The following is a 22,117-nucleotide window of genomic DNA, read 5'->3' as shown; positions in this document are numbered from 1 at the left end:
GTATGTGCCATTTTCAGTCCTTTTCAATACACAGGCAATACACTGTTACCTTGCTTACTCTATCAAAACCTCAACCTCAAGAGGAACCACTTATTAAAGTCACCCAAGAACACAGTTTTTTGAAGGATGGTTTTAGTTAAAGTATGGAAAACTGAGCAATTACCCCAACACAATGCAAGGCAATCACTAATTGCCTTTTAAATTAATCCAAAGAGAATAAATTCATTAAGATAATAAATGATCCATTTTCGAAGACTGCAACACTACAGTCCCGGAATTCACCCTCACCTGCATAACCTCTACGCTCTGATTCCATAGCTGCTTGTTGTCCATCAAGCACAAGGCAAAGCCAGGTGGCCACCCTGGCGAGGCTTCCCACAGCAGCTTCCTGCCTGCTGCTGCTACCTTCCACATGGCACAGAAACCCTAAAGCCCTGCTACACAGCCCCTCTGTAAAAGTCAATGATTACCAGAGGGCAGAGGTCACCATAAAGCAGCTATAGAAACCACAAGAAAGCAAGCCTGCAGGGAGGGAGGGGCGGGGGAGGGAAAGGGAAAGGCAGCAAGCAGGCCAAGCGAAGCCACTGCTTCCTTTAGGGCCTTCCACTTAGCAGTTGTTGAGAAAGGGCAGGTAGGTTCTAGTTTCATGTCCAGGAAGAGCGTATTATTAATTCAGCCTTTCTACTCAGGTCTTATACTCCTCCATCCATGTCCAAGTCAAGAAAGGCAGAGGAATAGTTGGGGAGAATGTAGGAAGGAGAGACAGAAATGATGCAAGGCATTGACAGCAAAACTACAAGATGTATACACTGTGTCTTCTGTGCTTGGTACAACAAACCCGCTTCTTCTGTACTGTCTGAGGCTGAAGCACTCTGCTCCTCATCTCCTCCCTGACCTCCCTGACAGACATCACACTTGTACATCTTGGGGCCACAATATCCTGCTCCCCACAGCGAAGGCAAAGGGGCTAACATACTGTGATGCTGCATTTGGATGATGATGCTGGAGGACCTATCTCTTCCCACGTAGCATATTTTGAAATGAATTTCTAAAGATTAGACAGCCCTAACTTAACAAACATCAAAGGAAGAGAAACCACGTGACACCTATGAAGACATTCTGGAAGGAGGGTCTGCAGGGTCCTTCAAATCACACCAGGCAGCACTTGTCCCTCAGTGTGTATCTGTACACATGCGTGTGTGTCTGTCTCTCAGTGAGTATCTACCATCTGTGCATCACAAATGAATGTAGAGAGATACCCAACCTCATTTTTAAGAGAAATCAAAATCTGAATGACACTGAGCTATAATTTTCAGCTTCCAGATTACCAACAGCAATGACAACAACAACAGCAACAAAAGATTAAGACACTCTAAGACACAGCTGTGAATTAACTGATTTCTGGTAGAAATGCAAAATAGTATAATATATAAAGTAAGAGGTTCTGCAATTCTAATAGCTACGTAATAATCACCCTTACCAAAGCTGTATCACTTCTCCCTTCATTGAGAGGGAAAGAAAGGCTCCAACTGGAAAAGCACATTATTATCTGTAACAACAGCAATCATTACCCATTTGTCATTTTCCCAGTAAGCTTCCCCTGACCGCCTACTTTAAACTGCTATAGGGCTTAGGTTACAAACTCTATTTGCTATCCCTGACTGACTCTTCACACAATTCATCCCTTCCCTATCCCTATAGCATATACTCACTTAACTATTCCATTACGAGTCTCTCCCTCCTTTAGAAGGTGATCTCCACGACGGAAGCCATCTTTAGCTGCTATGGGCTCAGCACCCTTAACAGTACCTGGCACATATTTAGTACTAAAGTAAAAGCTGGCAGAAGTCTTTATGTATTTTGGACCTTAACTTTCCTTTGAACCTTTGTGTGTCTGCCTAGGTTGCATAGAGTGTAATGTGTTCTAAAATATGTGTATGCTGTAGAATGGCTCCATCGAAGGAATTAAGCTATGTATTACCTCACAGACTTATTCAAATTCTACCCTGTAGTTTTCAAGAACACATTGTTAGCTGGGCATGGTGGCATACTCCTGTAATCCCAGCACTCAGGAGGCTGAGGCAGGACAATCACTGCAAGTTCAAGACCAGCCTGGGCTACAAAGTGAGCCCAAGGCCAGCCTGAACTGCACATCAAGATTCTGTCTCAAAACAAAAATTAGGTTAACTAGAAATCTTCTTTGACCAATATCATCCCAACCTCCTTCCCAATAAATATCATTCTATTTTATACCTCCATGTGTTTGATTTTCTTGCTTAGGTTTTACATGTAAGTGAGAACATATAGTATTTATCTTTCACTGTCGGATTTATTTCACTTTAGATTTTTCCATATTGCTGCCAGTGACAGGATCATTTCCTTTTTTTAGTTTTTCCCATTACTGGAAATTGAATCCAGGGTTCACATATGTAAGGCAAATGCTCCACATCCTCAGCTCTTCTTACTGTAGCTGTTTCTGAGCCAGGCTCTCAGTTGCCAGGCTAGCTTCAAACTTGGCATCTTCCTACCTCAGCCTCACAAGTGGCTGGGATTTCAGGCATGCAACACCCACACTTGGCAGCTCCTCCTTCCCAAAGGCTGAGCAGGACTCCACTGTGAATATACAGCACTTTTGCTGTTGAGCCCATATCTTCTTGGTGATTGTGAATAATGATAAACATAAGCCTGCTGGCACCTCTTCCACCCATGGAGGAATTAACTAGGTCATACATTATTTCTATTTGTAATTTTTTTTGGAAACTCTTTACTGTTTTCCATAATGGCTACACCAGCTTACATTCCTAACAGCAACGTAAAAGGACTTTTTTCTCCATATTTTCCCTAACACTTTCTCTCTTTCACCTTTGCTAATGGCCATCATTAACAGCCTGACTCCAAGAGCAGAGTCTTACACCATGAAGGTGGAGTCTCTGAGCCAAACACCACAGAATACTATTCCCAAGCCTTGAAACCTAACAGATTCTGTACAGTTCAATTCTGCTTGGGTCTGTGACTCTTCTTTTCCTCCCATGTCCTCACTTTCTCATGGACAATCTGTAACTCCTGTTGTATGTCTGTCCCCACTGTACTTGGAGGGCAGATAACCTGGTTTCCAGCTTCAGATGCAAAGATGAAAAGTAATGCTGTATCTGGGAAAGTCTCACTGAAATGGTTTGAAGGTTTAGACAACAGACTTCTAAGCTGATGATATCTGGATGACATTTTGGACTCTGAATTGATGCCAACATGCAACACTTTGTAGGTCACCGAGAGGTACCTTGATTTTATTCCAGGTTTAATAAGGACCCACAGAAGAATTCCAACTAACAAAGCAAAACAGCCTGATTCCCATTTTTCAAAATTACTAATGCTCACTATAAGAAGGTAAGTGTAGGAGTAAGGGCACTAGTTAGAAAACTATTACAGTAGCCTGAGCAAAAGAAAATAAAGCCCCATACTACAATGAGAGCTGCAGGACAAGGAAAACAAATGGGTTCAAAATACATTTTACAGGTAACACTGGCAGAACTTGTGGACCAATTCAGGAGATAAGAAAATAAGAAGACATGAAAATTCTTCAGTTAGGACTTCAGCGACTGGATAGCTGAAACAGGGATGCAGAGGCTGATGTGAGAAAAGCCAAGCCTTGCACTTTAGATATGTGAAGCTGTTATTCCAGTGAATACCAGACAGAACATCAGGGGAGTATTTTGTCAAAAGAACAAGAGCTTAAAGACAGCCAGAGCTTGATTTATAAATTCCTGGGACATTTAAAACAGCAAAACTAGATAAAATCATGTAGGAGGGAAAGATTAGAAAAATGAAGTCAGCCAAGACCAAACCGGTCCATTCCGTGTTAGGTTTTTCAAGCTATCGAAGACACAGACAGAAAAACCTGACTTTCCCTGCATGCCACCCACACTCACTGCTCCAAAGCTCCTGAGGGGAGACACAAAGGTGGGAAGTTGCTGGCTGGCCAGACTCAGGAAGGCCAGGTGAGTATGCAAGAGAGACACAAGAGAAAGAAGGTACTCCAGGTTTAGAGAGATAGACAGTAAATTATGAGGCCTGTTTCCATTGACCTGCCCCCAAGACCCATCCCTTTCTTCACACCATTCCACAGATTTGTGACCACTTCTAAAGAGCTGTGGGAACCCAAGGTTCTCTTGATTCTTACACTTGATTCCTTGCCTCCTACCTAATAACTGAATTACCTTTCCTGAGGCCATCTTGCTGAACTCCCCAGATGGCAGGTGGCTCCTTCTAAGGAAGCATAGACAGCTATTGGTGTCATAGGGTGCTGTGGTCTTTGGATAGGCTCCCGATCTGGTTTTGTTTTGTTTTTGTTTTTTTGTGTCCGGTACCGGGGATCGAACTCATGACCTCGCACTTGCCAGCCAAGCAGGCGCTTATGCCGCTGAGCTAAATCACCAGCCCTTATACTCCTGATCTGAATTTCAACCCTCCTCACATCTCTCTGATGAGGTACAATAACAGAACAGAAGTCAATGGGAGATCAGCATGCACTCAGATGCCAGAGTCTGAAAGGGAACAAAAATCAAACCTTCCATTCTTTGCCTCTTAATCATGGTTAAAAACTAAAACACAAGCAACCAGGCTTTATCAGGCCAGCTAACTAAACAGAAAGTGACAACTCCCAAGAGCCACTTGAGAAAAACAGTACGTACTTTAGGTACACTTAACTCTATAAAGTATACAACAAATACATATTTATTAAACTTTATGCCCTATAAATCCAAATTATCTGCCATCTCACTAAGATTTATGATGCATCACACAGAGGTTAGTATTCAGATATCCACAGAGCACCGTGACTTACCTTTTCTAATACAGATGAGCTCATGTACTCCACATGTTCTCTCTCCACCTGTTAAAGAAAGTCACCAGAAGTTAAAAGCACAGAAAATAGCCAGAGTTTGACCATTACAAAGAAACATTTTAAACTAGCACCTATGAATGACCTTAGGGGGGGACTTCCTAGTTCTCTTTAAACTTAATCAAGTGAGTATGATAGCACGATGCTGAAGAATTTTCCTGAGTAACCCCAAAATTAAAGCTTTATGGAGTTCTGGGATGAAGATGTTTCATCTCAGTGGGTTATTCTGAATGAGAAGCTTCTCGGGGCTGAGAGCACATCACTATTTCCCACCACCTAGAAGGAGATTTTCCAGCAAGGCCTCACTTTTATATCTGAGCCGCAACAAATACACAAGTTAGGAATGAAAGTCACATGGGAGCACTAGTTAACACGGTGCAGCATCAGACTCACAGGGCAGACACGGAATGAGTGAGAGCCCCTTCTTACTACCCGTCACCTCCTCTTACTAATACGTAAGAAAAATCTAACCGAAATTATTTTTATTACTCTGTTATCTTTTTTGGACAGAGCCTGTTTTAATGTTTTGTTTTTAAAATCTGTTTGGCAGGAAAACACTAATACAGAAAAGCATACCAATCTATAAAGTTCAACACAACCACTAGCCACAAAGCTCACACCTGAGTTACTGCAAACCATGGCGTGCCCTGGGAGTCCTCTCAGGTGCCCGTCACCCAGAGGCAACCATCTCCTGAGCACTCACAATGCAGCTTTGTCTGTTTATAAAATTTAAGTACATAGAATCATTAAGTGGGCATTTTTGAGCCTTGATTTTTTTCAGTGTCTGCAAGATTAGTCCATTTTCTTATTTACTGTTGTAATTTATCCCTTTTCATTGCTCTGTAGAATTCCACTGTCTCTAAACATATACACATATACTCACAACCTACAGATATTCACACATACATGAACTTCAATTCAGAAACATCTGAACTGCGATATGGAAAAATTATGCTGAGTGAAATAAACCAGGCACAGAAAGACCAACATTATGCAATCTCACTTATGTGTGGAATCTCAAAAAGTTAACTCATAAACAAGACACCAGGAAAATTCTCATCAGAGCAGTGGGACAGAAAGGGGAGATATGGCTCAATCAAAAGAGGAATTAGTGTTGCATTGTGGTTTTTTTTTGTTTGTTTGTTTGTTTGTTTGTTTGAGACAGGGTTTTGCCAAGTTCAGATTGGTCTTGAATTCACTACATAATACAGAACCTCAAATTCACAGCAATTCTCCTGCCTCAGCTTCTGAGTGCTGGGATTACAGGCATGTGCCACCATATTGGAGAAGAAATTAGTTTTAGAGGTCTACTGCACAAAACGATGACTACTATTAGTAACACTATATTGTATTTTTGAAAACCGCTAAGCAAGATTTTAAATGTTCTCACCACATGCACACATACACAAACAATAGTAGATGAGGTGGCAGATGGGCTAACTGGCTTGACTTAACATTATATTCCACAATGTATACACTCCTGGGAGGCTGGCAGAAGAATCCAAATTTCTTGCCCAGCCTGAGCAACTCAGAGACTGTCCCAGAATTAAAATTTTTTAAAAAGGAGGTGGAGGGCCAGGGATTAGCTCAGCAGCATAAGTACCTGCCTGGTAAGCGTGAGGTCATGAGTTCAATCCCTGGTCCAAAAGGGCGGGGGGTGGGGGGGGATGCAGCTCAATGTGAAGAACCTGGGTTCAATCACCAATACCGGAGGAGGGGGGGGCACATATATCCCATTAAGATATACTGATTACTCCAATCTATTAAGAGTAATTTTAATCAGATTTACTATATAAACGTGTTTATTTCACTCAAAAACATGTCACTACTTTAATGTATTTTGTAGTATTCTGTACATGTATGACCCTACCATTATGCTTGCAATACAAATTAAGTAATTTAATCATTTTAGTTCTTCACAGAAGCTTATGAACAGCTCAGTTATAAGAAAAAGAAGTATCTTACTGCAATTACACGAGAAATAAAAAGCATGATATGCAGTTTAAAAAAATAGATCATATGGAAAGCAAGCTAAAAAACCAGAAAACAGTATTGCTTCACTAAAGTAGGTTAGAGCAACATTCTAATTTGGTTGTAATAAAACTATTGCTTCTTTATCAGCAATACAGACTAATCACTTCTTAGCTGTAAGTTAGACTCAGCAAGAAAAAACACTTGATACACAGCCACAATTACAGAAGAATTTTCACTCTGCAAAACCTCAGTATAAAATGCTCTATTAACTGGAATATTACCAATGAGCAACCAGAGATCACTTGATCACAGATCACCAAGGGCTGGAGTAAGATACATCTACACATGATCTATCCTGAAAATTGATGAAGCACCACCAGATTAGTGGGTATTTACCAAACCACAAGAAGAAACCATGTTCAAGACATTAGAAGAATCAAATAGTGACAATAATATAACATAGAGAGGCCCACATGGTTTTCATAGGTTTCTTAGAAATACTTTTTTTTTTAGTCATTAAGGCATATTTTCTAAAAGTTCACACTTGTAATTTCTTCTTTTTAGTCATTAAGGAATATTTTTTAAAAGTAAACACTTGTAACTTAGTTTGAGTTATGTACTTTATTCATGTAACCAGGCTGAGCTTTATTAGGTCTGTAATTAAAACTATAGACTTTCATGTAGTCACGAACAAGTGGTTAAGGGGACAGGTTAGAAAACTAAACTCTCCCACACATTTAATATAAACAGGAAGCTGGGTGCATTCTTGTAATCCCAGCACTCGGAAGGCTAAGACAGAAAGATCACTGTGAGTTCAAGGACAGCCTGGGTACAAAGTGAGCTCAAGGCAAGTCTGAACTATAAAGCAAGACCCTGTCCCAAAAAACAAAACAATAAAAGCAAAAACAAAAACAAAAATCACATATATACACACACACATATGTATGTATATATACATATATACATGTATATGTTATATATATATACATGTATATATGTTACATATATACCATATATATATATATATATATATATGTTAGGTTTTACTATATATATCTAATCATAAATATAACAGCATATAACAGCATAATGGGCTGGGGATTTAGCTCAGTGGTATAAGTGCCTATCTGGCAAGCGCAAGGTTGAGTTTGATCCCCAGTACCACAAAAAAAAAAGCATAATTTTATAAAACTTGGTTTTAATGATAAAAACTGTGGAACGACAATGAATGCTAACTCCCTTTACAATTATTCACTTTATCTCCATTACATGAAAAGAATCTCATAAATAAAAAGCTAGTCAAATAATTGCTATATCTCACATTCTGGTTAATTGATAATTATCAAATTTATCAAGGTACTCCTAAAAAACAGTAAGTAACATAAGAAGAGACTAGAACTCAAGACATAAAGTTGTCTAGCTCATTGTTTTACAGTAAGATAAGCAAACTGAGACTTTAAATATGAACAGAGTCCAGGGGTGCTGGGAAAAATTGAAACATTATGATTAACATAGTTAAGGAAATAAAATTTGATGTTTCTTTATATTCATAACAAAAAGAAAATCATGAACTTATTTTCTAATCCTTAAAATAATTTAAATAAAATGAATTTTGCAAAAGCTATACTTGTAGATAGTATTAGCTCTGCTCTTGGAATAGCCAACTCAGCAGCATGGAAATGAGAAACAGAAAATGACGAGCTTCGTCTAAGTGACCATCTTTTCTTCCCAGGCAAACTCACACAGAAGCATGACAGAAACTGGCAGTCCTCCACAAGGGACATAAATACAGTAAGAAGTACATGTGGATACACACACATACATGTGCTATGATTGTGTGTATGTGGGTTTGTGCATGAATATAAAAATGTACACATAATGTACATCCTGGCCACTGGAATTGTTCTAAAGGGAGGGGGACACTATAAAATATGAATTTGTCTCCATGTTTACAGAGGAAAATATATGCTGACATTCCAATCCTATCAAAATGCATCCAGGTATACAAAACGGAATCAAGTTCTCCAGGCAAGACAGGGTGCATGGCATTGGGGCAGCCACACCTTTCTTAAGATCTCCCCACTTGGTCTGGAAGGGAGCATATGTCAAACATCTAATCCTTGCACTTGGTAAAAATCTGAAAAAGGATTATGCATGATCTCTTTGGTGCTATTTCCCCTGGATTTCGGGACTTTTGACTTCCAAGTCTCCTACACTGTGTGAAAGTTAGAAGTCTGTCTTTTGATGTTATAAGTTTATGCCATTTTCACACAAAGTTATCAGCAAACAAGCCACAATTCCTATTGGTAAAACTGGTCATGTTACTCACAGGAAATCCACAGGGATCAAAGTTTTTTCTGCTGTTCACACTGTCAGGTTTAAAAATGCGCCAAAAAGGAGCACACCCATCAAGTTTGGTTATGCTAATCCCAAGACTCACAACTCTGATGGCTAGGTCTGTGGAAGGAGAATACCCAGTGTGTTTCCAAAGATAACCCAGGGACTAAAGGAAACCCCAGTCCAGTCACACATTCCCTTCGTGGCTGTCCTGGCCACAGTTCCTATGCTAAGTGGCGCAGCTTGTGGGGTGCAGCTTTTCTCTTGATAATGGGTAGAAAATCTTGTCCTCAGCCTCTGCCTTCTGAACGCCTGGCTGCCACAGAAATTATAAAGCTGAACATATTTTGATTCTGCAAAATAAAACCCATTCTATAAAAGAAATTCAAGCTATACAACAGTATAAACAGGTCCTTGCATTTGAACAATAGCTGAAGGAGCGTCTGCTATTCCAATTTCTGCCCAGCTGAAATACAACTGCAAAGCTGTCTGTATGAAGAAAACTCTAGTACCAACAAGAAACTACTTCAGAACCCAAACTTACAGTCATTAGTTCCATCTCAGTTACCTTTCTCGTTCCTGATACACAACACCCAACACACGTAGCTCTAGAAAGGAAAGGTTTATTTTGGCTCAGACTGCAGAGGTTTCAGTCCACAATTAGCTGGCTCCAAGGCAAGGTACTAGATCTGCATGGCAGAGGGGCATTGCAGAGGAGAAAGAGCTCATGGCATGGTAGTGAAAAGCAGGGATCAAGGGGCAGGGGAGGGAAATGGGCCCTCCCAGGCCACGCCCAGAGAGACCACCTCCTCCAACCAGACTTTACCACCCAGTAACACACTTAGCTATAAAGAGTATCGTACTCCATGCTCAAATCACCTCTCAGAAGCCCCACCTATAAGCATAGGAAGTATTCAGGGAACATCTACGTATAAATGATAACAAGATCTTCTGATGTCAACAAACCTGGCTATGAAGTTCATTGCCTTAAAGGAATTATAGTCAGTGGCAGTATTTTAAGTACTAAAGGTAAACCAGGACATAAAAGTCAGACTTGGTATATTTCCAAAGACAGTGATGGGAAATTCAAGGCAAACCAATCTTTTCCAAAACTGTTTTTGCAAGGGGTTGGGGCAGCACAGGGCCTCCCTGGGAAGCACAAGGTCCTGAGTTCAATTCCTAGTACCAAAGAAGGAAAAAGAAATGAAAGAAATTGCAAAACTCTTTTTGCAGAACACAACAATCTACCATATTCTAGTCCAAGAACCTTACTAGAGTTTGAACAAAAACCAATTCGACACTGTGTCAAGCTGGTATTATGGCAGGAAGGTACCTGGCACAACGGGAACATTACATGAGATGCCCTTAGAAGTGGAAAGTTCCCACTTCTGCAGACAGATTCAGGGGTAAGCAAGGAGACAAAGAAGCAGCAAAGTTACAAACGCTTTCCCATGAACATAGGATCTCTGTCTACAGGAGGAAGAGTTGATGCAGTCAAGGTGGGTTTGGGTAAAATAGTTTTCACTGTTCCTATGTGTACATATTTAAAAGAAAATATTGCCCTGAACTGAAGAGCTGAAAGGCACTTGCTAAGTTTAACTGGCTGGGATCAGATAAGATGACTGACAAGCCAATAACAGATGATGAGTGAAGACTCATAGGTAAGTAATATATAGTTGGTGAAAGCCACAATGCCTCATAACAACCTAATGGATATGTTTTTAGGACCAACTTTTTCTTTTTTGGTAGTGGAAACCAAACTCACAACCTCGTGCTTGCCAGACAGGTAATATGTTACTGAGCAAATTCCCAGCCATAATGATACGTTTTTAAAGCAAAATTAGGATATTAACTTTATCCGGTAGTACCTCAGTAAAAACTTGTCAGGTTAGTCTCATTTCTATTAGGAAAATTTAATGTCTACTATTTAAATAGTGATGCCTCAAATAAACATCAACACTAGCACATTGCCAAATAATCTAATTTTCAGTAGACTGATTATTGATGAACATTTTAAAATTTATGACAGTACAGCTTTGAAATGAAACTGTTACAATCAGCCATTACTGTGTCATACATACCTGCGAAGCTGCTTGAAATAAAAATTTCCTTATTTTAAAACAAATAGAATCAAACCTTTATGTTCAGGGCTGGGGATTTAGCTCAGCCGCATAAGCACCTGCCTTGCAAGCAAGCAGTCGTGAGTTTGATCCCTGGTTACCAATAAAAAGGAAAAAGACAAAAAAAAATTTTTTTTAAAAACCTTTATGTTCAAGGGTCCTTCCCAAAATCCACTTTCTAGATCTGGGCTTACTTTATCCTAAATCACCACAACTTACAGGTTCTACTTATTTCTTCTTGATCCAACACTAAAAGGCTACTTTAGAAATGTATTAAAATTCACCTATCTAAAGCAGCCCCACTAAGTAGTCATAGCACTGAAGCTAGCATCTGGCTCGCACTGCTACAGCTGAGTCTCACACAGATGCACAGTAAGGATAAACTGTTTTCCTTACTGTTGCTGCCAACTCCCAAGCCAGTCTAATCCATTCGGACCACTAACTTCTAGACATGTTTTAGGTTAGTTCCTAATTTAATCATTCACTCATAGACTAATACCAATTTGGGTCCCTAATTTAAAATCCAGTGTTGTGGGAAAAGATCACGGTTTCTGAACTGAGCCAGACCTTCAATTCTAAAATCAGCATCACACAGCAACTGTCTTTGTTAAACCTTATGCCTGTTACTGAATTGGTACAGTAAAAACCAATAAGAAGTCATTAACAAAGTAGTAATAAAAGCCCCAGGATAGAAAACAGCTTTTCTCTTGTGTAGTAGTGGGGGAGAAGGGTCATAGCAGCTGGCGCAGGTGCCACACAGCATGGTCAGACTCTGAAACCAAGGACAGGGAAAAAGGTCTGTTGGCAGAGGAGATGCCCTATAGTCAGGAGAGGAGAAAGCAAGTGCTGTACCTGACTGAGGTAATGGCAACGTGATGACTGGCTCATGGCTCACAACACAACACATAATTACTATGTTCTCCTCGAAAGAAGGGTATAAAATTCAACAAAAAAACAAAGTTTACCATCAGGAAACAGGGAAGACTCCTCTATAAGTTTTCTCCTCTTCTGCAGCATCAGTTATTGCTGAATTTCAAACATTCTCCTGTGTAAACATTCCTGAACAAATGCTAATCTTCTCATACTCCTTAACTTCCACTCTTTTACAATGATTTCTATAAAGCAAAAAATAAAATAAATCTTCAGGGCTCCAATACTCTGGAGGTTATCTTCCCAAAATGAAACCCTTTACCTTTTAGTAGCCCTTTCCACACTTTCCTGAGTTCGTCTGTGCCATTCCCCTCCTGCGCAGGGTGTGCTCTGGCAGCCCGCGTAGCAGTGCACAGAATTATCAAGCATCCTCTGCACAACAGCTCTTCTCAAGATAACCCATAACATGCAAAGTAGGCACAATGCAGTCTTGTCTGACCCACAAATGTCCTGTGCATTTGTTCAGTAATTTTTTCTTAAGAGGTAAGAACTTCAGTTTACAAAATTTAATGTGTTGTTCATGAATTAATCCATTTTTCTAAACCACTACGCCACTTTTTAATTCAGTTTAACTTTGTGTTTGACTGTTATAAGCTCATTAATATAACACAATAAACCCTGAGTAAGTATGGGCTCAAGGAAAGTTCTACTTCAGTGAATTTCTAGTTAACAATAAATAAAAGCAGAATAAAGCAAAAAGCTTTTTGTTTTGACTACTATACCAGATCAATTTTTTTAAACCACAAACATGCGTACTGCATTTATAGGTTCAGGACCCTGAAGATATTTAATATTTCTTTAACAACTACTTCATGATGACTCAAAATACTACTTAGAATATCAATGCTAACATACTTCTAAAAATGGAAAAATAAAAAATTATTCTTCATATATGTATAGTTGTCAGAAATAAACTTGTAAGTAAATTTCTACTAACAGCTTGCTGTGTTGTTACTACTTCCTTTTAAGAAATGGTGAATCAAAGGTTCCAACTGGACAAGGTAGTACACGCCTGTAATCCCAGCACTTGGGAAGCCGAGGCAAAAGGATAGCTGTGAGTCTAAGGCCAGCGTGAGCTATACGGTGAGTTGAAGGCCAGCCTGAACTAAGTACTGAGATTCTGTCTCAAAAAAAAAAAAAAAGAAAGAAAGAATCCAATTTGTTAGGCTTTAATTAAAACAGTATTACATACACATAGCAAATATGTAAATAATCACTTAACCCCAAGGCTTACAATGTTTTATTAACAGTAGTTTGTTCAGTCTTACATTATCCATAGTTAGGAGCTTTCGAATTGGGGCTCTAAATGGCTGAGAAAGGGGTGAGGCAAGGGTAGGTATAGAGCCAAATTAATAATCCAATAATATAAGGAGAAAATTCATACATATAAACATAATCTAATTTATTAATGAAAATGGCATTATTCAACAAGTTTTGTCAATTAAGGCAATATATTTATCTCTGCTTCCCCTACGGCTGCAGTCTATCACTGCCTTAAACAACAAACACGAAAGACAGCAGTATTTGCTACCTGCTTCTAAACTGGTTAAGTGAGAAAAGGAACCAAATTACTTAAAAGTATCTTCAGAGGTCTCGGAACAATGCTACCTAGTTATATAAGCTTCTATAAACCATTAGAAATCTTACCTCTACCATAAGTCAAAGTATCAGTTTTCATAGTGTTGATTAAACTGTAATTCCCCCACCAATTGCCTCTCTCCCCACAGACAGTGGGCAGGTGTGACAGTTGCTCATGTCACTCCTATATGCATAGCTGTGACGGACAGCAGGTGAGGGCTAAGAGGGTCTCCCTCAGAACTCATCATATAATGCACTTCTATTGAGTTTTTAAAATGCAGTATTTCAGGTGGCTCCTGAAAGTCCAAAGTCTGCCTTAAAAATCTTAAGGCCAAAAAGCCATAAAGAGCACCTCAGAACTCTAATAACAGCTTTAAAATATATGTATGATAGCATGAGCCAAACTATCTGCGGTGCTATGAACAAAAAGTAAGCACAAAAGTACATACCTACATTCAGAAATCCTATTTAAACTTCTCTTACAGTTTTTAAAATGTTATTCAAAAGATTAAGCACTAAAAGTAAACACAGCAAGTTAACAATAAAGATGCCTATTTTTTATTTTGGCACATTACGCTGCACAGTCTGCTGTTACTTACGGACCACAGAGACAAACGCAGACTACATGAGGAAGGGCACAAGTGAGATCAGTAAGAATCAGCTTTATCCTGAAGGTTTTAAAACTTTAGGTTTGGGCTGGGGATTTAGCTCAGCGGCATAAGCACCTGCCTTGCAAGCAGGTGGTCGTGAGTTTGATCCCTGGTACCGATAAAAAACGAAAAAGACAAAAAAAAAAAAAAAACAACTTTAGGTTTACATTTTAAAAATATAATTAGCACTAGCTTGGAAAATAAATTGGAAGGAAACTTAAACCCGGAGATAAGACCAACTAAGGTGTCAGGAAACTAATATAAGTCTATTAATGAGATAAGCGGTTACTAAAGTGTAAGCACTATGAAACATAAATTAGCTGTAGACATAGACTGAGCCAACTGAATAATAACACAGGGTTGATACTAACTTGAATTTCTAGTTACTTAAAATGCCACTCAGCTAGCAAATTTGCATGACATGGGTGAATTTATTTTTTTTCCAAAACAACACAGGACTTTCTTTTATTAATCGTTACTTAATTATATTGACTTTTCTCTTTTTTTTTGTTTTATATATTTAAATTTTTTACTTTTTAATTTTTAGAGAAAAAACAAAAGACACTCAACAACTACAACAACAAAAAACAAAATAATAAAATATATACTTTCAAAACAAGATAAGAATTTAACAATGTTTATAATATTGTATATTATATTCAAGAGTTGCTTAGATTACCAGATAGAGACATGAAAATTGATCTAATCATATATTATCTGTTCTTTTCCAAGAACTAACAGAATTAGTAGTACAATCACCTTAGCTGTTTTATGTATATATAAACAAATTTATATCTTTTTCCTTTTCCATTCCTTCTTTTCTCCTTTCCACTATCCTAGCTGCTCTTTGAGCAGCTTCTTACTCTTTAACAACATCTATTGTAGATTTGGGATCTTATTTACTCTTTAAGTTTCTCACACTAGAGAGACAACACAGTATTTACACAGGAGTCTAATTTATTTCACTTATGAGTAATGGTCTTAGGTTTCATTCATTTACCTATAAAAGCCTCAATGCAATCCTTCTTTATAGCTGAGTAGTACTCCACTGTATAAAAATACCATATCATTTTTATCCATTCCTCAGTTGATGGCATTTGGGTTGTTTCTAAGACCTGGCTATTACAAATTGTGCTGCTATAAACATGGGGGCACATAAATCACTGTGGTATGATTTTTTTTCAATTCTTCTGGGAAAATGCCCAGAAGCAGGATACAGCTATCAAGTCAAATGGGTGAGTTCAGAGGTCAAACTTAGTGGCTGTGATGACAACTTAATTTACAACATTCTAAATATCCTGAGATAATCATTTTAAATTACTGTAGGACATCCAAGTTAAGATATCAAGCCACTATTTGGAAACATAAGTCACAAAAATTTCATGTTACAAACATGCATCTGGGCAATAGATCTGGTCCATGAAAAGAGCATCCAGAATTCCAGGACAAAGTTCGAGGAGCGCGAGTTGCAGGGGCTGTAAAAAAAGAAATCTAAGAGGCACAAAATGAGTAAGGAGTTATACTCTAGCTTTACCATTGGACGGGGAAAACAGTTCACAAATACGTGGCTACAAAAGTGTGCAGCACATATGCAGCGGGCAATGACATCAGGGAAGCCAAACATGGCAGAAAGAGTAAGAACAGAAATACAAAGAACGTCAGATCAGGTAGGTGAAGGGAAGAGCACTTCTGTGCTTAGAACAAAACTTCAAATGTATGTAGTCAACGATGCCAGGCTGACAGAGGCCAGGACCAGAAGAGCAAATAACACTGGTCAGCAGGGATGTTTCCACAGGCCAGCTAGGATGTGGATTTCCAACCTGCTCTCACCAGACAAGTACATCTCACAGTAGCATCAAGAAAAGTGAAACACTTACAAATTACCCCAACCAAGAAGTAAAAGACCTCTCCACAAAAACTATAGTACTCTGAAAAAGGAGAATGAATAGGACATCAGAAAATGGGAAGATATCCCCTGTTCCTGTATAGGCAGATCCAATGTAATCAAAATGGCCCCATTTCCAAAACTGTTGAATAGATTTAACACAATCTCAATCAAAACACCAATGGAATTCCTACAGAACTAGAGAATTCAATCCTAAAATTTATATGGAACCAGAAAAGGCCTAGAATAGCAAAACCAATTCTGGGCAACAAGGCCAAGGAGGGGCCATCACAATCCCACACCTCATGCTGTACTACAAAGCTATCATGGAAAAAAACAGCATGGTACAGTATTAACAACAACAACAAAACAGATTCAAGGATCAATGGAATAGAACAGAGGGTGCAGAAACAACTCCAGGCACAGTCACTTTATACTTGACAAAGGAGCCAAACACATTTGCTGAAGGAAAAATACCTCTTTAATAAATGATGCTTGGAAAATTGACTCTCTGCATGCTAATGGTTAAACCTAGACTCACATCTCTCACTACACATTGAACTAAAATCAAAATGGACCAAAGATTTAAATATCAGATCAGAAACAAAAGCTACTGAAAGACAAAACATTTGAAGACATAGGTCTAAGCAAAGACTTTCTGAACACAGCCCTGGTTACAAAAGAAATAATACCAAGAATCAACAACTGGATTCTAGTCATATTAAAAACTTTTGCACAGTAAAGGAACCCACCAAGAGAATGCAGAGACAATTCACAGAATGGGGGAAAATATTGCCAACTATTCCTTAGTCAAAATGTTAACATGCAGCATATACAAAGAACTCAAAAAATTAGGATCCCCAAATTTAAAGACCCAGTCCAAAAATGGGCATCTAAAATGAAAAGACACTTCTGAGATGAAGTAAAAACAGCCAACAAACATACAAAAAAACTGCAACATCACTGATTCTTCAAGAAATGCAAATCAAAACAACACTGAGATTCTCTCTCACTCCATAAAGAATGGCTATCACAAAGAAATCAACCAATAACCAATGGTAGTGGGATTCTAAGGAAAAAGGAACCCTTGCTGGTGGGAGTGTAGACTAATACAACCACTATGGAAATCAGTATGGAGATTCCTCAAAAACATAAAACTAGAAATTCCATTTGACCCAGCTATTCCTCTTTTAGGTATCTTCCCAAAAGAGTTAACAATACCACATTACAGTGATACATGCATATCCATGATTTAGCAGCACAGTTCATAATAGCTAAATCTGGGAAACAGCCTACACATCCAACAAAAGATGAATGGATAAAGAAAATGTGGTAATGGAGTACTGCTGTCATTAAAAAAAAGGAAAAACTTGAGTGGTTTGTAAGAAATGGATGTATCTTGAGACCATAAATGTTAAGTGAAGTAAATCATACACAACACACATCTTAAATATTGCATATTTCCTTTTAAATGAAAAACTCAATATATAAGTAAAGTACGAAATAAATGATAAAGTAAAAAAGGAGAGAAAAACTTATTGTTATCCAGCATGGACAATGTATCTAAAAGCATACCTTGATTTAGTATAACTGTCTTATGTGTTTTATATGTTTTGGACTATTATTCTGGTTGTTAATCTGTTAACTTTATAAGTATTAGATAAATTAATCTAATGCTGGAAAAAAAGAGGGGAGGATAAAGGGAAAAAAAAGAATTGAGATGTGTTATGTCCATGCACCAATTCCCTACAATTAATGCAATCGTTATGTACTGTAAATGTGTATTAATACAAATTTTTTAAAATAAAAGTAACTGATTAGTTTAAAGGAGAAAATGGATACATAGTAGAATAATTTAATGTTTTTTTTTTATTTAAGAGGAAAAAGAGAAAAACACAAAACAAACCAAAGCGGCGTAAGGGTACACGCAATACAGAACTACAAAAAAAACAAAACAAAACAAAACAAAAAAACATAACAGTAAGAAATCACCTGCTAGTAGATTACACACTATCTTCTTGAAAATAGTTCCTCAAATCACAGTATAATTTAATGTTGTAAAATAAGGAGTTTAACAGAAAAGGAAACTTTTAAGAACTTAAAAAGTACTTAAAATTCCAGACTCAAGGGCTAAGATGTTAAGACATAGCTCATAAAAGTATGTTTAACAGTAAAAATAACCTGTTCTTCAATTCAAAACACTGGTTTGTTATGCAAAGGCTTATGATACATGACTTGAGAGTATTTCAAGTAACAAAGATTTGACGGTGATTTAGGCTGACTGCAAACTGACTGCAAATGTGGGCAAACATGAAGTCCCAAAAAGGTGATTTCAATATTAAACTACGTTAACAGGATTGTGTACAAGGCAAAGGGTAGTAGAACCAGTTTAATGGATGCTGCTGAATAACATAACTGGAATGGAAAGGCCTACCTCTATAGTCCAAATTTTAAAACACACAACTACACATCCCCCTGAAGAGGAAACTGGACATTATTCCTGAAATGTACTTTACGGTTGTTGGCAAATAGTAGAATGAATGTTGCATACACAGAACTTGCTCAATGATAGACTTCAGACCAAAAATGAAGACCTTAAGGATATAAAAATTATGGCCTCAAACCAGTCTGAACTCATCACTGACTTTTTTAAGAAGGAAGAATGATCCATCACTTGATGTTCACACTGTTGAATCTTACCTTAGTACCTGACTGCTTTGAAACTCATCACATTTGATACACAACAAATTTTGATGCAAAAATCTTACCCCTCTGTTTGATACTTGGTAGAACTTATTATGTTGACTACCTGATGACTTCTTACCCTTTCCAGCCAAAACAATTTGTTTGCTACTCATTGTTTCTGGTACACACTAAGCCCCCTGGAATCAATTACTGATGAGTATATGAACTAAAGAACCACAGTATTATACCTGAATGTTTAAAATTATCTGTCCCTCCTCACTAAAATGTTAACTCTTTGAGGAAAAGAATGCATTTTTTCACCTTTATGATCCACAAAGTCTGGTACAGAAAAAGCTATGTGCAGCTAGTGTATACACATGTCTATGGAATTAATAGATGAATGTCACTGATGGTGAACCTTTCAGGACCAGTGCTCAAACTGCAACCCCAAACCCACTTATTTATCACCAAGTGCCAATTCTACAATCAAACCTGAATACTGAGGTTTTAGTTTGGAAAAAACAACTCATACATTAACATCTTTTGTTTTTAAAAGAAAAACAAATTACAGGTGTATCATAGGTTCACCACCACTGAACTAGATGTATCAGAAGGACTTTGTTGAGAACAACATTGGATAAGATGTTTGCAAATGTCCCTAAAATCCAAAGATGTTCCTAGTACTGTATCTAGCCTAACTTACGCCTTGGGGACAATGTGCATAAGACAATTGCTTTAATAAGTGGTAAGTACAGTCAGACCCACTTGATTTGTCATTTTTACTTGAAATGTACTAACCTCAGTTTCCTGTCCACACTAGAAGACATAACACTTGGTCTTTACATCATGGAATCTTAATCCAATGCTTACATATAAAAATATTTATGATGGGCATGGTGGCACACACCCAGAAGGCTGAGACAAAAGGATCTCCTGGCGTTTGAGGCCAGCCTACACTGCCTACTGAGTTCAAGGCCAATCTGAACTAAACAGCCCACTGACGCAGCCAAGGGTGTAGCTCAGCAGAGGTTGAGCACTTACCACGCACAAGCCCTAACTTCATCCCTAACACCAACAATAAATAAACTAATTTCACAGATTTCTATAAGGATTTTTTTAAATCTTTTTTAAACATACAAGTAGTGGGTACAGTAAAATGCCATCAGTTGACCTGGAAAAGGACTCAATAACATGCAACTGCTAGAAGAAACAATGGACAAACTAAGAAAAACTGGAAATTTTAGTAAACTACTAGATGTAGGATTGTATGTAAACACGGCCAATTCTCCTCACATTCTGGTTTTCCCAAGAAAACCCACCACAAATTGGCTGGGAAAATAGGGTACACAACATACATCACTGAATTTAGTTTCTTGATTTTTATGCTTCTGTACAAAGTATAGAGAAGGAAAAACAAAAGCGGAAATAGCAAAGATTAAAGGGTCTAAATGTGTGTTCTGTCCTAACAGGCACACACTCTCCTCAACGAGGTAAACGCGAACAGCTAAGCCAACGGAGGAGCACTCCGGGGTGCAGGCGCCCCGGGACGAGCTGGCCCCTCGCCGGGAGACGTTGCAAAGTTTTCCTCAGGAGCACGCCCTGTCTGCACATCTGCACTGAAGAATGAAGCCACGGGAACACTTTACAAACTACCCTCGTGATCTGAGGAGGGGACAGGCGCTGTGAAGTGCCGTCCTCTTCAGGGATCCCAGACAAGCGAGGTGAAACTCAGACGCGTCTGTTCCACGTTTTTGGAATCTACGCGTTCGTACCCCTAACTTACCCCAGAGCTCAACACTTCACAGGGTGCTCGCACAGCCGGAGCTGAGAGCCGCCCAGGGGTCGGCGCCCGAGGGCTCCTCAGTCCGCGCTGGCCGCGGCGCCGGCTCGCCTAGCCTTCGCCAGGCGGGCGGAGTCGGGGTCCGCTCAGACACCGGAGCAGGGACGGGCCTCGCCGGAAGCCCCGGTCCGACCCGGGGGCGCGCGCCGGCCGGCAGCGGGACGCGGACGCAGACGCCTCGGGCCTCGCTCGCCCGGTCCCCCGGGTCCCCGGGGCCGCGCTCCGGGCCCGACAGCGCCGCCCGCCCGGGCCAAGGACGCCGGCCGCGCAAGGCCCAGAGCGCGGGGCTCTCGCCGCTCCCGCTGCCCCGAGCGCCGGGACCCCGCGGCCCGGCCCGCCTGGCCCGGAAAGGAGCCGCGCCGGGCCCGCCGGGCGTTCCCGCACCGCCCCCGGCCTCCGCTTACCTTCGATCGCCATGATGCGCCCGCCGGGGCCGCGCCGAGCGCCGGGGATGCGGGCCGGGCCGGGCCGGGAGGGGCGCGCGGCGGAAGCGGTAGAACCCTGGCCCGCGCCCTGGCCCGCGCCCGCGCCCTCGCCCGCGCCCCCGCCGCCGCCGCCGCACGTGACGCCGCGCCCGCCACGCCCCGACACGCCACGCCCGGAACCGCGCGGGGCCTCGGTCAGCACCGCGGACAGCGCTCCTCTGCGGGCGTGGCCGCCGCGGCAGGGTCCGGTTGGCTTTCGTTTTGCCTGACTAGTGGGATCCCGCGGGGTGGAGACTACTGCCCAAGAGCGAGGCGCCGCCAGAGGTGTCCAGAACAGTGCTTCTCCTCCCCCATCCCTCTCCCCTCCCCCTCTCCTGCTCTCTTCCCCCTCCTCCCATCCTTTCTGCTCCCTCCCTAACCTCACTTACCCCTCCTTCCTCTCTCCCTCTCCTCCCTGTCCCCAACCCCTTCTTCCCTCTCGCCCCCTCTGCCCCCGCATCCCCTCCCCCTCCACTCACGTGCTTCTCGCTCAGGTCCCACAGACTGATCTTACCCCAAGCTGGCCATCCCATCCCCCTCGGAGGTGTGAACTGCATTAGTCCACACTGTCAGCACACTTCTAAGGCCACACAAAAGGACAGCTCAGCCGGGCATTGTCACAAACGCCTGAGAAACAGGACACATGCAGCTCTTTTACATTTTTGAAACCCATGAATATTGCAGTTACAGGCCCAACCCTGGACACAGCAACTGTGACCACTTGATTCTTACATGAGGAGCTTCAGCCCCTTGACAG

The 22,117-nt window shown here is 40.3% G+C and overlaps 1 protein-coding gene across 8 annotated transcripts in view; it reads right to left on the bottom strand.

Annotated features, from left to right (window-relative positions):
* Syt14 (synaptotagmin 14) overlaps nucleotides 1-21,444 on the bottom strand; it is a 244,020-nt gene extending 222,576 nt beyond the window's left edge. For 2 of the 8 annotated variants that reach the window (XM_063236811.1, XM_063236813.1), the window contains exons 1-3: nucleotides 21,301-21,419; nucleotides 12,294-12,443; nucleotides 4,841-4,888 (exon numbers count right to left, since the gene is read on the bottom strand). In XM_063236811.1, coding sequence (XP_063092881.1) covers nucleotides 4,841-4,888; nucleotides 12,294-12,345 — 100 coding nt within the window. In that variant the 5' untranslated portion in view covers nucleotides 12,346-12,443; nucleotides 21,301-21,419. Of the gene's footprint in view, nucleotides 1-4,840; nucleotides 4,889-12,293; nucleotides 12,444-21,300 lie in introns of those variants that run through there. The other 6 variants (XM_063236812.1, XM_063236816.1, XM_063236817.1 and 3 more) reach the window with 6 other exon arrangements.
* Between the last annotated feature and the right edge of the window lie 673 nt (nucleotides 21,445-22,117).

This window comes from Cavia porcellus, unplaced genomic scaffold, assembly GCF_034190915.1.
Source record: "Cavia porcellus strain 051 isolate PalLab524CR breed Dunkin Hartley unplaced genomic scaffold, mCavPor4.1 scaffold_26, whole genome shotgun sequence".
In the NCBI taxonomy this organism is placed as follows: Eukaryota; Metazoa; Chordata; class Mammalia; order Rodentia; family Caviidae; genus Cavia; species Cavia porcellus.
The sequence above is the reverse complement of the archived record's forward strand: the minus strand, read 5'-3'. Positions and strand labels throughout refer to the sequence as shown.